Source organism: Melanostigma gelatinosum (assembly GCF_949748355.1).
Source record: "Melanostigma gelatinosum genome assembly, chromosome: 12".
NCBI classification, from domain to species: Eukaryota; Metazoa; Chordata; class Actinopteri; order Perciformes; family Zoarcidae; genus Melanostigma; species Melanostigma gelatinosum.
This window is the reverse complement of record NC_136645.1, coordinates 11,605,615-11,622,510: the sequence shown is the minus strand read 5'-3', so window position 1 is coordinate 11,622,510 and position 16,896 is coordinate 11,605,615. Positions and strand designations below refer to the sequence as shown.

The 16,896-nt window shown below is 42.6% G+C and overlaps 1 protein-coding gene across 1 annotated transcript in view; it reads right to left on the bottom strand.

Annotated features, from left to right (window-relative positions):
- Positions 1 to 1,552: 1,552 nt before the first annotated feature.
- The window catches only part of LOC306785685 (uncharacterized protein), a gene marked incomplete at both ends in the record, with an annotated part of 44,073 nt that continues 28,729 nt past the window's right edge, over positions 1,553 to 16,896 (bottom strand). Inside the window, 5 exons of the mRNA XM_079280140.1 lie at positions 1,553 to 1,594; positions 1,699 to 1,898; positions 2,027 to 2,193; positions 2,378 to 2,511; positions 2,648 to 2,785. Coding sequence (XP_079136266.1) covers positions 1,553 to 1,594; positions 1,699 to 1,898; positions 2,027 to 2,193; positions 2,378 to 2,511; positions 2,648 to 2,785 — 681 coding nt within the window. The remainder of the gene's footprint in view (positions 1,595 to 1,698; positions 1,899 to 2,026; positions 2,194 to 2,377; positions 2,512 to 2,647; positions 2,786 to 16,896) is intronic.

The following is a 16,896-nucleotide window of genomic DNA, read 5'->3' as shown; positions in this document are numbered from 1 at the left end:
GTAGCCTCCGAAGTCTACGGCGTTGGCGATGGGCACACAGCCCAGATGGGTGCACACACCGAGGACGATGATCCAACAGGGGTTCATCACTCTATCCTTGTCATGCTCACACCTCAGACTCGTCTTCCATATTTGGATTGGTGCTCTGGGAGGTGAACAGTCCTCGTCGGTCCAGCAGGGGGCAGCAACGACAGTGTAACAAAACAACAATATGCATTGAGAGCAACATATTTCTACTCACCTTTATCACAACGATGAGAAAACTGGAATCCGGTCTGTGTTTGTAGTCATACAAGCAGACCATAAAAACTTAGTACAAAGTATTTTATTGTAAATGTTTGAAACACTACAGTACATCTGTGGTTATAGTACTGACAAAAGGGCTAAACAAAAAAGTAACAAAAATAAATACATCTGCATTGACAGATAAGTGATGGGTACTGTGAAGTCTTATTGTATAAATTCCATCTTTTTTATCTTTTATTTGACTTGAGAAATTGTCTCTGACTTTAGGATGTAGCATCATATTCGCTTACCGATTATTACAAAGGTTTCTGGTGTTACGCTTGCCTTCTTACAATATATCGTCATGAAATGGCTGTAATAAAATATTATTTTTCATACTGCATGACATCTCCTCCCTGGTCAAAGGGTTTCTAAAGAGCGTGAAAGTCCATTTTCATAAGAATATAATTCCTACAGTAACTTCACAAGTTTTTTTAAAACACAAATACATGTATACACGGTATCTATGGCATCTCAACCACAATGTATGAAAGCAGACTGGCTTTCTGGGTTTCACAGAACAAACAGCAACAGATCAATCAAAAGCTTCATCGCAGGTCCTTTCCACCAATCATCTCATTTTGTTTTTGTTTAGTCAGAACAGTGACGGTTACAACTGAAACGTTACACCTCTAGTGCCGTTATGAAGAGGCACAGTCACTCAACAGTGATGGTGGAAAAACAGGCGCCCCAAAGATTGTCACGGTAAAGGAGCATTTTTAAATCATCATCATCATCATCCTCCACTTGTTCGCCTCATGCACTGTAGAGCCCCACGTAGTTTTAAAAGACGATTCGAAAGTGTAAAAATGTCTCGCAATAAGAATACCGCTTGTTCAATTTACATCCCAACATTTGTGTTTCTGTCCGTTCAGAAATAGTTGCAGACACTAATTACATAACAGCAAAAAACAGTGGAATAAAAGGGAAACAATGTCAATGGTGTCTTAAGTACACAGTGTGGCCTGGAAAAATAAGTGAAGGAGAATCCCTCTGTCGTAGATACAGAAAAAAAAGTGCCAGAAAGAGTTCATAGGTGATCCTTCATATTGTTTGGTCTGTCTCATTCTCTTCATTATAGCAGTGCCCTTCTCTTCCCCAGTCTGTTAAAGCCTGCCTGTGTGTGTGTGTGTGTGTGTGTGTGTGTGTGTGTGTGTGTGTGTGTGTGTGTGTGTGTGTGTGTGTGTGTGTGTGTGTGTGTGTGTGTGTGTGTGTGTGTGTGCGAGAGAGTTTTGGAGAGTTCCGGGACACTGGAATGCGCAGCGTTTTAAGCCAAGGTTCTCTGTCTTGGCTTTATTCTGGGATAGAGCTGTTAAGAGACAAGAAGAAGACAACAATGTCAACAATGCACATTTGTTCATGACATAATGAACACGCTTGTCTTCATTACAGTTTCAGTGACTCGTGACTCACCCCAAGGAGGTTGCGGGGAATGTACCCCTCGGTGTCAGCCATGTGCGCCCACCACCAGTCTATCTCGTCCTCGTCCTCCCTTCGGACGATGGTCATGCAGTCTCCCTCGCGGAACATCAGTTCATCGGGGTTTTCACCACTGTAGTCCCACAGACCATAGACCACTCCCCTGTTCATGATGCCCATCTTCTCTTGCACACCTTAGGGTACACAGTTTTAAAATAACAGAAAAATAATTAATAGTGAGTTTTTCACAGAAACATAAGACACAGGAAAGAATTAAAACTAAATTCGTATAAGGTAAAATAATAACACCGCTTTTACTGACCGTAGAGGAACTGGGAGCACTGGGTGTAGCCCTCCTCCATCTCTTCACATTTATCAGCTGCCGTTTGCATGTCACTGTAAGTCATAGCAAACACTGCTGCACCAGACTCCACCAGGAACTTGCACACTTGCACATTGTTACAGGATGCAGCACAGTGAAGAGGGGTCCTGTGTTAGAGGGTGGGTGAAAAAGGAGGTAAGGACAGAGGATACGAGAGTGGGAGCTGAGAAACACCAACCACTAGGAGTAGTTCTGTTGTAGCTCATACTGCTAGATTATGCTCAAAGTTAAGTTGAAGAAAAAACAACATGGAGACGAATGATAACCGTTTGGACTGATCTGAGAACTTACCAGCCATCACTGTCAGCAGCATTGACATTGACACCAAACTGAACCAGAAACTTGACGATCTCTGTATGTCCGGCACAGACAGCATTGTGTAGGGCAGTGATTCCTTCATCGTTGGGCAGACTGGGATCTTCCACCTGTGAATGAGGACTCACAATGAGTTAAAAGAGTTTCAGTTCAGCACCAGCAAAAGCTGACTTACACAGCAGAAAAACAACTGTGATTTTAAACATTATAACCATGTTATTATAATACATAGCAAATGTTTCTTACTTCATAGATGATTCTCTGGACCAGGTCAAATTCTCCCTCCAGAGAAGAGTCCAGCAGCAGAGCCAGTGGGTTGAACTTCACTCTCATGTTGTGCTCAATGCGTTCAGAGCCGAGCTTGCGCAAGTTGGTCCTCTTTCCCTAAAGACACAATCATAACGGTGTATCACACAAACGATCTCAAACAGCCGTTACAAACACAGACATGTAAACTCTCAGATGTGAGAGTCTCATCCTGAAGTGCGTCCACTCTTTACTGGGTTCAATCTGGACTGAGAGCAGAGGAGGGACTTGTTTTCCGGCTCTAAATGCATTTCTAATCCAGGCCCGCCCTCCCACGACGCTCACCACTTCTTTTCTCCACCTACCTCCGAATCAGGTAGGCCGGTCATTTTGTTTTTTTGTTGTTGTTATTTGATAAAGAGACGGTTCCTGGTTCGCTGTGACACTTTTGTTTGTGAGCTGTCGGTATCACGAGATCTAGCCAGCGCGAGGACATTCACACTATTGGGGCTAAGTGGATGCAACCTGTCCAATCAATGCTACAGGGTGGCGTCACACTGACACCTAGCGCGCAGATTCTACATTTCTCTTGTGAGCACTCCCTGTATTTATTCACTGCTGCATACTTTCAAACGTCGCATACTTTTTATTTTTTACTTTGCAAAGTACATACTGTTGCATGCATTGGGACATACTTTGTCATAACATTGCACCTCGAACCTTGACCCTCTTTCTCATATATCAGCGGCGCAGAGGATTGTGGGTCAGAATAGCCAGAGAAGCATGCTGACTTGTATAATGCAAAATGCGACCATATGCAGAGGGACATTCTGTTGTTTTTGGCACACTGCATTTGACATACTGCGTATTGGAACATACTGTGTGTGCCAATACCCATACTACCATATTGTTTAGTATGCTAGAAAAAATATTTGCTATGTTGAAAGAGAGTAAAACCGTGGATTTGAGAATTAGGAAAACTCCATATGAATGATTCTGGTGTTCAGTAACTGCTGGAAATGTAACTAAAACTACAATAGCAGTTAAGTTCACCATATAAACTCGTATGTCATAGATGTGTTGACAACTCTGTCTCCAAGTAGCTCAAAGATCAATATCAAAGGATATGCTTACGACAGGTTCACAGAAGACAATGGACATCACTGCAGCTTTTGTTCTTTTTTTTATCAAAACACTTTTATGCAAGACTCCCATCACTCACATTCAGGCATGCAGACATAATTGTTGGAATGCTGTTAAGCATTCCAACAATCTTTATTCTTTTCTTTATTCTTTATTATTTTCCAACATCTTTATTCAACTTCTTCTATTTCTTCCGTCGCACCTCTTCTTCTCCTTCATATTTTAAGCTCCAGAAACCGTTCAACTATTAAAATGTTCAGCTCTTTCACCAGAGGTCTGCTATGACTTTTCATATTTCTAACCTTTGTTGAGGATTTAACTCGAGTGAACAGACTGAGATCGAGGCGTTTAGCTCAATTCAAGCAATAACATTTATTTGTAACAGAAGTATTATGTCCAGCAGTTAAATGTGCACGGACCTAGAAAAGTGAAAGCTAAAAGGCTTAGACATAGTGCGCATGCGTGTTATAGGTTCTTCTGATGGAAGCCTATTAGTTAAAGCAAAGTTGCAGGCAGGGCTGTGTTTAGCAGAACAGCAGCCTGGTTGGAGCACTGGGCATCTCCACCCACACTGGCTCATGTCCGGATCCCGCCTTCTCTGGCTCATCAGTGTGTATGCATGTTGTTAACACTCAAGGTGCCGGAAAGGGTGCAGTTCTAAGCTATTTCGAAGTCTCTGTGTGAATAGATAAAGAGAACTCTTCTCCTACTCTAAGATGGCAGTTTCCGCCCTAATCTGGTGGTTTAAGCAAGTGTTTCTTTCAGGGCCACTGTATCTGTTTCTATCATGCGAGCAGGTGCAGGAATGCCCTGCTCGGAGTATTTGACCTACTTACAGTGACCTCACAACTCCGCAATATAAGCTTACAAGTATAGCGCATATTATTTAACATTGAATGAATATATTTTATTTACACCTTTAAACTTTTTGAATTATTAAGCTTTTTATTTTCAATGGGATCTCTATGGAGAATATTTTCAAATGGCTTCAGGCACACAGGTGTTCGCGATTGAGCCAATTAGTGATGTTTATAAACACACAGACTCACAGACACACGCGCGCGCACATACACTCCTCTCCCTCTCTCTCTGTGTGTCTCTCTCATACAGTCATTCAGGTCTTAGGGATCTTTAGAGGTCTTTCCCCCCTCCTCCTCCACCCGCCCCCCCACACACACACACCACACCCCATTTCAAAATAAAAGCCCCAGAGAGTGAATTCTAACTGAACTGCTTGTGATGAAGCCTGTCATTTAATAACCTCTGTTTATGTGTGTCAAACATTATGATTATGTCTCCTCTCCCCCTCACTCCCCCACCCAGCCCCACCCTTTCAAAATAAAAGCCCCATGGATTAACTGTATTTAAACAAGCTCAAAATTAGGCTTTTTTGTTAAAAAAATGAATGCTCTAACTACTACTGCTGCTGCTAATATAGTGTTACTACTACTGCTACTACTACTTCTACTATAACTTTTGCTGTTGCTACTATTACTACTACTGCTACTGCTATTACTGCTACCATCAATATTATTACTACCACTACTGCTATTACTACCACTACTATTACTTATATGACAACTGCTACTACTACTATTCATGCTACTAAAAGTAGTAATACTACTACAGCTATTAGTACGACTGCTACTAGTACTACTACTACTGCTACATCTTCTACTGCCATTACTATTACTACTACTACTGTGATATTAAATACTACGACCAATACTACAGCTATTACTATGACTACTGATACTACGTCTTCTACTACTTCTTCTAATTACTAATACTTCTACTACTAATAATACTTCTACTACAACTTCTACTACTACTACAAATATCACTAATAGTACGACTAGTAGTTATTCTAATGCTACTAATACTTCTACAAATAATACTTCTACTACAACTTATACTACTACAAATATCACCACTGATGAATTTTTTTAAGCCACAGAAACTGTTCAAATGTCAAAATGTTCAGCTCTTTCAGGAGAGGTGTGATATGACTTGTCATATTTGTAATCTTTAAACTCTTTGAATTATTAAGCTTTTTGCAATTTGTTTTTGAATTGGATATCTATTTTAAGCAATGTTTTTGCGATTAATTTCAGTTTTCAGCATTCCAACGCATTTTCAGCAGGAAATGCTTTTTCTAGTTCCACTTTACGGTCCTCATCTGTTTCCCCGCCGTCCTCTCCTCCACACCCTCGGGTAAAATATCTACATTTTCCATCTCTAGATTGGGTGAGATTCATGGTGCAGCATATCTCATATCTCAGTAAATGTGGATGTTATGTACACAGGAGCTCAGCATTTAATGAGGGTGTCTGTGGGGAAAGCCAGATCCATCACTTTGCCCTGTTCCTATACCCGGAGAGACACATACCCAATAAAATAACATGCCCAGAGGAGATATACATGGGACTTTAATCATCATATTGCGTAAGACAACTGTACATAGATCAGATATGTATCCGTGTGTAAATACCCTGCAGACCTTCACACTGCTCATAAAAACACAAAGGGCTCGTGTGCTGCAGAGATCAACGAGAGCTCTGATTATGACGAGTAAAACAGCCGCTATCTGTCATTCCACCAATGACTTTCTTTTTGAAAAAAAGTATTTATCAGTGCTTTGAATCCATTATGAATGTGTGTATCAATTATAAATGTAGTGAGTCATGTTCAGTGAGCAGTGTTGATGTTGAATTCAGCCTTTTATCTCAACTCCTTATTGCAATGCAGCAGGGGATGTGTGCAGCATAGGGGGTTGTGCCTTAAACGTCCGTGCTGCATTAACCCCCATAAAGCTCACAAAGGGACCCAACAGAGGAAGACCACCGGCGCTTATGGACCAGGAAGTGTCACTGTGCCTGGTTACCATGGCAACAGAGGTACCTGGGAAAAGGCGGTTGGTTCACATGACGACATACAGTAGCCTATGTCGTGGATATATTAGTTATCTACATCAAAGGGTGCAGCACTTCTGTGTCTCTCCCAGTGTGGGCTGGAATAATAAAAGATCTATCGGCACATAAAACACAGCATGCAGTAGAAACACCAGTCAGTTTAAATATAGCCATATTTAATATATATTATACATATATGTTGTACAGGTATCTAGATCTAAACATTGATTGATTGAGGAAGCTGATGTAACACAACCTAAGAGGGTGAACATGGTGATCATTGTTCTTCATTCAGTCTGTTGGTGCACCACTAAAATATCTCAACAACTATGAGATGCATTGCCATATCATTTTCTACCGACATTCAAGGTCCCCAGAGGATGAATCCGGCTTCAAAATGCTTTAAGTTGCTTTATGTTGTCAGGGACACATTTTTCTCAGGTCTCTGCGTTCAACTCCATGCCTTGTTCCTTTTGACAAGTTCCCACTATAGCTCATGTCCTATTTAGCAAATATAGCTAGGTCACATCCTTTTCAGGTTCTCATGATGTGCTTTATAGAGCTGCGGAACCGATGTTCAAAAACATGCTTATTTTAGCCCAAACCATGATATTTTCCTAAACCTAACTAAATCTAAAGTAGTTTTGCTGCTGAAACCTAAGTGATGCCAATGGGTCCTGACCAAGCGTCGTACAGTGATAATGCGTGGAGGGAACATATAGGACCATGGGAGAGCATATATGCACCACTGGAGAACAAAGGACCCTTTGTCATGTTCACTTTATGTGCCATATGAATCTGGGTAACACAGGGAATAGTAGCGTCAGCTCTGCTTCTAACCCAGGGAGTCTTTGCTGTGAAAGATGAACACACACAGTCACCAGCAGTCACGTCAGCCCTGTAATTTGTTTAACCTGCAGAAGATGGAGCACCACAAGGTGTCGACATGATGGACAAATACAAAAGCACTTGCAGCACTTGGTACACCAATTGTGTACATTGTCTCATGTTGGTTCACATGGTCAACAGCACAATTAAATGTGTTTGATGAGAACAGGTCGGCTCAGCAATAAAAGCATTAGTTGCAATAAGAACACTATGTAGTAAGATAAAATGTGGTGACACAAATAAAACATAGTACTATATACTGCACGTCTGAAAATGAGGGGTGTGTGTAAAAGTATCCCCAACAGTATTGCACACATTTAATGAGAAAAAGAAACGAGATCTGGGATATGAATGGGACAAATAGATGGATGAATACAAATATATACTTACATAAACAAGAGGATTGTGTGTAGTAACTGGCATCTGTAATTCACATTGATGCTGTTTTTATTTGAAATTGTTCATTTTCTTGGGACTCTTTGTTGGGACCAATATAAAAGAGGTCACGTCATTTTGTAAATATCTAGTCTTGGGACAGTAAATAGAAATGGGAGCTTTATTTAATGTCTTGCCTGCTTTTTAATTCAGGGCAGAAGAGAATCTCGTCTTAATGTGAGTTCATATGTTCAATGTGACGCATGATTAATGCAATAAGGATCTTGTCCGTCCCGATAATGAACACGGCAAAAGACACACTCAGGCCTACCAACATGCAAAAATACCCAGAAAATAATTCATCGCTCGGTATGTTTTGTTCATACTGATGTCTTGAGGGGTCCAAAAATTAAACCAAACGTACTTTTTTTTGTACTCGTTTGAAATCACCACTTTTTCTTAGAGAAATAAATCTATACTATATTATACCAGTAGTGTAATACATTCGATCAGTGGTTCTCAAACCTTTTCTGTTGCGCCCCACTTTGGAGGAAGAAAAATGTTCATGCCCCACCGCCCCAACTAAATTGTAACAAAATGGTTGAATTTTTATTGAAACAACATTTTGTGACTCCTCCGTCTGTGCTTTTTCAAATAATAGAATAAAGAAAATTGCAATCACTTTTAAGTAAACCAGATTGCTCCATCAGACAAAAACTAATAAAATGTGCAATCGCTTTGTTAGAACAATGCAAATAAAGTTGTATCTGTGCAAAAAAGAACTACAATTTGGCAAAAAAATAGCTGCTTGCAATTGGCTGCAATTAACCTGTTTTGCACTCAACATATTTTCAAGAAAACAATGAAAAACGAAACAAAATAAGTTTCATACTATCCGCAGCTAGTTTTCAGACATAAAACGCAGACTGGTCTCTCCTCATCTCCTACCGCGTTCACTGTGAAACCCAGAGCAAGATAGTCATCATATGTTCTTCTTGGCTGCTTGCTGTTCGTCTCGGATGCATCGCTTGCGGTTGCTTTTCTGTTCCCGCCTGCCAAATGTCTCTTCATTTGGAACACTTAGCCACACATGTGAGTCGCCAAGGATCATGGCCGTCGCGCATGCGTAACCTGTTAACGGCGTAACGTAAACATTTACACGAAAGTACAGGCATTTCGCCATGTATTTATTAATTACTTTAAAAATAATATATATATATATATATATATATATATATATATATATATATATATATATATATATTCTGTATTTCCCCCTGCGCCCCACCTGTAATACCACCGCGCCCCACAGTTTGAGAACCACTGCATTGGATAATAAAACGTGATTAGTGGGGTCCAGTCGGAACACAAAGGCACTGACTCGCTTCATCTCTTACTATTTTCTTGTCAACTAGAACCTGTCTGAATGGACTTTTATCTGTTCACCTTTTCTTCTGGATGGTTCTCCTCTGACTCATCTCCAGAGTCAAAACCACACCCATTAATGCATTGCTGGTGAAATCCAGGCAACTGCCATTACATGTGAGGAGAACTGAGTCAGCACTATCACACTGGATTAGAATTCAGGGTGGACTTAACGGAAACACAGCATCGACTGTCCTGTACAATGGTTGGGAGGACTCGACATTCTCTGGTAAAAGCTTTGGATGGGACATCTTGGCAGGAAATTTGGAATAATGACAATAAGGGTAGAAATTACAACACAATTCAGACATCAGTCAGAGTGAGAAGTGATGGAAGTAAAATTAGAAAAGAAGATGTTACTTTCAGATTAAGGTTCGGACATACAGGACTCAATGACACATACACATCATGAAAAAGACAGAGTGGGATAAATGTGAGATATGCAACTGTAAAGAAACTGTAGAACATGTGCTGATAGAGTGGAGGAAGTTCAGGGTGGAAAGAGAAAGACTGAAGAACAGAGTGGTAGATACAGGAAGGGAGTGGAGCATCAAAGGACTGTTAGAGACGGGGGACAAACAAGTTCAGCTTAAAAGGGCTTTATTTAATATTTTGAATGGAACGGGTTAAAAGGCCAGAATATGACTGCAATATGAAGTTTATTTCTAATTGTTTCATTATATTTATAAATAACATGATGATTGTGTTTAAATGATAACTGTCATAAAGGCATGATGTTACACACTCCGGTCCAGTAGGTGGCGCCTTAAACATTGGTTTGTAGTCCGCCATTAAAGTGACAGAAGAAGAATGAGAAGAAGACGAAGAAGAAGGAGGAGAGGAAGAAGAAGAGGACGAGGACTAATCTCGTGGTAGCCTATAAAGCTATAGAAGTTAGCTTAGCATGCTACCTGGAAACAGACAGACGGGCACGGAAGTGACCAACACAGCGCTAGTCAGAGTTTAATGAGAGTAAACGGTGTTTTTAACGGAGTTCGTCTGGAGGAAAACTTTCTGTGGTTTAGTGAAAATGTCTAAAGTAGAAATGTTGAGATCTTTAATCAACCAGCGACGAACTGCGGCTGTTGAAGAGATATTTGGTCTGTTTGAAAGAACGATAGCAGAGTACGAGGAGGAACTCTCTCGTTCAAAAGAGGCGAATAAGCGACAACGGGAACTTCTGGACGCTGTTCTCAACCCGGAAATCCGGATACAAAGAGCACGTAGGTTCACTTTATTTAACACTGTTCATGCTCCGGCTGATAACTTTTAATGTAGTTTGGAGTGAGACTCTGTTGCAATTCGTCGTTTTCTTCTTCAACTGATTTAATACCTGCAAACGTGTCGCCAGCGCTTCTCAGATTGGAGTGAGACAAGGAGAAAATGTGATGTCGTGATCTTCGCAATAAAACATATTTGATGCGACACGTGTCGAGTCCTGGCCAATCAGCGTTAAGATGTCTACACCGTCTTCATTTCCCTCGTTAAAGTTTAAGTTCCGTTACCGTTCAGACTTGTTGGGTTAAGTTAACGTCCACTGCATGCGGAACTTTGTCAACAGCTAACGCTCATCATTATCAAGATTAGGAGGAAAAAGCGTAACGTGATGAAACATGAATCACCCTCCGTCTTCCGGTTCAGTCCACGCGGTCACTCATTAACGTTAAACCGGAACACCGGCGGTTCGGGTTGCAGTTTTTTTTGTTTAACTCAAAGTAGAATGAGGCGATTTCGTGGTGATAATAACTTGAAACATGAGGCCCAGATACTGATGAGATGAAGAGGTCAGAGAGCTTCAGGAAGAGGATGTTGTGTGTGTGTAGCGCAGCTTGACGCAGGGCTGAGATGTGAGTGGAGCTGGGCCTGGATAAAGGTGGAGGTCTAAACAGACGTGAAGAGAGAGCAGTACAGCTTCCCGCTGTCAGTGTTTTAAATACATTGATAAGGCAGGGTATGCTAACTGCAGCCTCTGCTCCAATGAGATGAAGTACATGTAAATAAAATATATTCATTCAATGTTAAACACATCTTATACGCGGATATGTGAGTTCTAGTGCATTCATCGCACTCGTCTGAACACAGTGAGAAGTATTAGAACTCTGAAGGATAGCTTTTGCCCCAGTTAAATGTCACATAGCCTGACAGAGAACTAGTTTCAACTGCCAGCTCCGTCTTAGAGATAAACGGCCTTCAAGAAGGGGGGTGAATTGGTGAAGGAAGTGGCTGATTGAAGTCCGACGGGTTCAGCCAATCACTGAGCTGATCGATGGGCTAAGGAATGTGTAATATGAGGACTCCCACACACAATGTGGCCCAACCCTGGCTTGTGTGTGGGTGAAGATAAATTGTTAATACTTGTAGATCGTCTACTGATGAGAAGACTGGATACTCTTCTGACACTGATGGGAAGAAGACCAGAGAACCTCAGTCAGGTGTTGAACACGGTGGAGATTTTGCGAAGTAGTGATGTCTCTACCAGCAAAACCGTTGTTTAAATCAGGCATATGACTCTGAGGCTCTGAGGCGGTTGTCCAAAACCCCTGTGATGTGTACGGGTGGGCGCACACTCATTCACACACACACACACACACACACACCCTCAACCCCCCCCCCCCCGATGCTCTCCTCGGTTCATGGGGAAGTCCAAAAGCTGAGCCAGCAAATTACTGAGACGCCACCTAGTCTAGGGGAGAAGGAGGGGGGGGGGGGGCAGCCATCGCACTCCCGTGGAGTCCGGGAAGCCGGAGGCAGTGTGATCCATGAGAATATAGGTCATTAGTCTAGAGAAGAAAGAAGGGAGAATCCCAGCCGAAGTCAAAAAGACGGAGTCAGCGGTTTCAGGGAGAACCTCTGACCCGGTCAGATCAGTAAGAGTAGCCTGGGGGAAGCATAAATAACTTGGCCTTGACAGTGGCGTCGCTGAGTCTGCGGGGGAGCTCTTAGCGACACACAGAGAGACCCGGCTTTCTGAAAAATACGCTGATGTAAGGGTTTTTGTGTCATCAATCAAGTGAGGTGAAGGGTAGGAATCCGTTGGAAGTCAGACATCTGAAGCCCGTATTAGTATAAATACCAGCAGTTTTGAAACAGCAAGAGAGCTTTGGAGAAGGAGTTGGACGGAGTCTCTAACCCCGTGCGGCCTCCTGCCTGCACGGGGTGAAACTTTAGCACACTTGGAGCAGGACCTGGAAGACGCTTTTGGAGAAGGAGTCTCTAATCCCGTGCGGGCTCCGGCCTGCACGGAGGAGAACTTTAACTTTTTACAGAATCTCCGGGCTTTGAGAGTCGGAGTTTTTAAAAGAAAACTTAGAAGATTTTTTGAAGTCTAGTCAGGAGAGAAGGCTCACTCTGTCCAGTCCTGCGCTGGGTGAATCATTAACTTTTTCCTCCGTAAGCTACACAGCCAGCCCGTCTGCAGGCTGAGTCAGCTTTTTACAGATCCTTTGTCTGTAAACTGCTCTGAAGGGGTTTTTGAATACTTAGGTGATTTTTTCTTATATTTTTCAGTTAACGATTTTCCTCTGCATTTGGGACCAAGAGACTATACTTTGATTTAAATGCAAATAAATAAATAACGAATTAGTTTTTTCGACCGAGTCCTTTTTCTTCATATTGTCTTGAGAAGTCAGCCCTGGAGAGGGGTCACACCTCAGATGATCCCCTTCATCCCCTGAGGTAAGTTGTGTTTGATCCAGCTCGGTACATTACTGATGGCATTCTTGAAATGCCCAAACCACACTGATACTTATTCTAATAATAAAAAATAAAAAAAAAATAAAAAATTAATTAATTAATTTTTCAATTTTTTTTATTATTGAATTAAAAACCGTGAGGGGTCACCCCCCGATATCACGTAACATGGCGCCCGAACAGGGACCCGTGAGGGATTAGATCCTAGAAACACTAGAACGTGTAATATAGGTAGAACAGCGGTTCCCTCTCGGGTTAAAGTACACGGATCCTCCCGAGGATAAAAGAACAGTGATGCAACCTTCCCTACCAATTGTTGTTCGTAATAATATCACTGTTATATGATCGCATGCCTAGGGTGGGGTAGTATTACAGTGTTGATTTTAGTTAATATTTATTGTTGCAAAATTTAAAAAGCCCCCCCCCTTGCTCCTAGCAGAGAGAGCAGGGGAGGAGGGGCGGCCCCCTCCTTTTTGCTCAGAGGAGAGAGAGCGAGCAGGAAAGGAGGGGCGGCCCCCTCCTTTTTGCTCCTAGCAGGGAGAGCAGGCAGAGGAGGGGAGGCAGCTCCCCCCTCTTTGTTCAGCGGTTAAGTTCCAGCGAAAATCTAACGGAAGTACTCGGTCCTTCGTCATCAGCTGTGGCTGCTCTGGTCGCTGCCTCTGGTTGACGTGGGCGGGCTCTTGTGAACTCATGACAATGTCACAGGTGACAGCTAGTTTGGAAGGTGTCTTGACTGCAAAGAAAGAAAAAAGCAGAGACTCGAGAGAGATTAGGCCCTAAAACACGAGAATGTGTAACATAGGGGATCAGATTTTCTCTCTCGCGTTAAAATCGTAATAATATCACTGTTATATTATTGCATGGCTGGATACCTGAGAGGCCTTAGGCCCTAAAACACTAAAGGTGTAAAATGGGGGATCAGATTGTGTGTCTCTCAGGTTAAAGTCAAAAACGCTCCCTCCTTGTTCAGAGGAGAGGGAGCGATCAGGGGAGGAGGGGCAGCCCTTCCTTCCCTTGCTTTCAAGGCAGCTCAGAATGAGCTAGAATAAGAGAAAAAAGCAAACCGCTCGCCCACACAAGCAGACTAAATGGCCCAAGCCAGTCCGAAAATGGCTGAACCTTCCCTTATCTTTCCTTCAGGGTGGAGAGGGAATGATGCACTCACTGAGGTCCTGCTTGAACAAGCCTCTCCAATAGGGACCAATATGCATGAGGGATTACGAAATGAGGGACACGACAAGGTCAATAGGTTTTTTTAAACAAAATCTAGTTCCTCTTCCTAACCTTAGAACACATCCAACACAAAGTGAGGTCACGGGTCAACAGTGAACGATGGTTGATGGCTTCAAGACAGCTACGCCAGGAAAAAAGAAAAAAGGCAAGCCAGTATCCCATCAGGCATGGGCCTCACGTTGACTTCTGTGACCTCACACGTTACATTCCACAAGCCGGCTGGATCATCAGCTGCTCAGGGGACATGATTTTGCCTAGAATGAGCCTGGACAGCCATCTATTGGCATTCAGGGGAACTCCAAAATCACCGTTTCTCTAAATATAGTTAGGGTCTTTAATCCTTTAAAAGTATATCATTTTTTGTTTGTTACTTTACCAGTTCAATTCTTATCAGCCGTATATTTTACACGAGCTTTTCAGATTTTTCAGTTTCTCCTGCGAGGACATTTTGTTCATTTCTTATTTTATATTTTTGACGATCTTATCCTTTATATTAAGTAGGGATTATATACACATCGTTTGAGTGTTTTATGCAGTTGTTACGGACTGAGCATTTATTTTTAGTTTTAAAACTTTTTCAAACTTTTAAGTTGAATATTCTAGTTAAGGAAGGAGAGAGCCTTTTCAGATTTTTATGTTTTGATTTCTACACGATTTCTACCCTGGTCATTATGTGAAAATGAATCTTGGACCAGATGACTGGCCCAGCCCAACGATCTATGATCCTGATCTGTGCTTTCATATGGCATACAGAAGGGCGAGGGCAACAGCAGCTAACAATATCCTTCACGATTGTATAAAACTTAATCGGCTGCGAGATAGCACGCTTCAGTCTAGAAAGGACAGGTTGAAACAGGTAGTCATTTAAGGTTTTCTCTTTCTTTGATACTTTACTGCTATTTTTGTTGAATACTTTTATCCTCATCCCCTGGATATATTGGGTTTAACCTCTCATCCCTGAGGTCTCCAGGTTAACCACACCGAATCTCCAAGCTCGGGGCAGGTCCAGTTGGACCGGCGGGTTGTACCACTGTCGGACTCGCCAGAATCACCCACTGCTATCTCTCCCTCTCTGTCTCCCAACGTCAACATGACCCTGACCTCTGTCCACTCTGTGGACGAAGAAATCGATCCCCGAAACGTGTACGGGCCCTTACGTGATGCAACGGACCTGAGGGACCATCAGCCCATCGGGGGAGAACCGGCCTACGCTGACCTGGGTCCTTATCAGTATCCAAATACTGAAACTGGACTTTCCGTGGGCCCGGGGGCCTTCAATCGACTCTAACGACCAGGGTGTAGAGGAATATGTCCTCTGGGACAGAAAGCGGGCTGAGACAGGTGGCGTCTTGGACGGGAGATGCTGAACGATCGACAGTGACGGGTGCTGGCGTGGCTCGCATGTGACTCTGGACATTGACTTTTCTGCTCTAGGAGAGCGAAGAAAAGAAAAAATACAAAAACAAAGAGGTTGTGGGGGTATTTTGTATTTTCTGATATGTTCAACGTTTTGTATCCTGTACTTTTATGATATCTTTGAGAGGTGGCTTTTGTTTTTGGGGATGGGGAGTGTTTTACTTTTTAGCGTTGCTTTTTCTTCTTTTAAACTATGTTTTCAGATAGGATTCATTTTCTTTTTCCTGTCTTTATTTCAATGATATAATTTCATGTGTTGTGTTTCAATATGATTCAGATTCCCATTGTTTTTCTGGGAATACCTGCTTTTGTGCATTTTTGACGATACAGAAGTTATGATGGACCTCTACTGTGAGAGTATGAGATGTTCTATTTTTCGTGTATCTGGTGCCATTCGAGAGAGGGTGTTAGGAGATGTGGCGAATTGGCCCAGATCGCAGAGAAAATGGTTGATCTTCCGTTCACTGAGATAGACATTGTCAAAGGTTTTAGCCTCAATTAATCATGGTAGCTACCTTTTGTGTGATACAAGAACGGAGGTAGAGACAAGTCACGATTCGCAAGAGAGGGTGTTGAACACGGTGGAGATTTTGCGAAGTAGTGATGTCTCTACCAGCAAAACCGTTGTTTAAATCAGGCATATGACTCTGAGGCTCTGAGGCGGTTGTCCAAAACCCCTGTGATGTGTACGGGTGGGCGCACACTCATTCACACACACACACACACACACACACCCTCAACCCCCCCCCCCCCCGATGCTCTCCTCGGTTCATGGGGAAGTCCAAAAGCTGAGCCAGCAAATTACTGAGACGCCACCTAGTCTAGGGGAGAAGGAGGGGGGGGGGGGGCAGCCATCGCACTCCCGTGGAGTCCGGGAAGCCGGAGGCAGTGTGATCCATGAGAATATAGGTCATTAGTCTAGAGAAGAAAGAAGGGAGAATCCCAGCCGAAGTCAAAAAGACGGAGTCAGCGGTTTCAGGGAGAACCTCTGACCCGGTCAGATCAGTAAGAGTAGCCTGGGGGAAGCATAAATAACTTGGCCTTGACAGTGGCGTCGCTGAGTCTGCGGGGGAGCTCTTAGCGACACACAGAGAGACCCGGCTTTCTGAAAAATACGCTGATGTAAGGGTTTTTGTGTCATCAATCAAGTGAGGTGAAGGGTAGGAA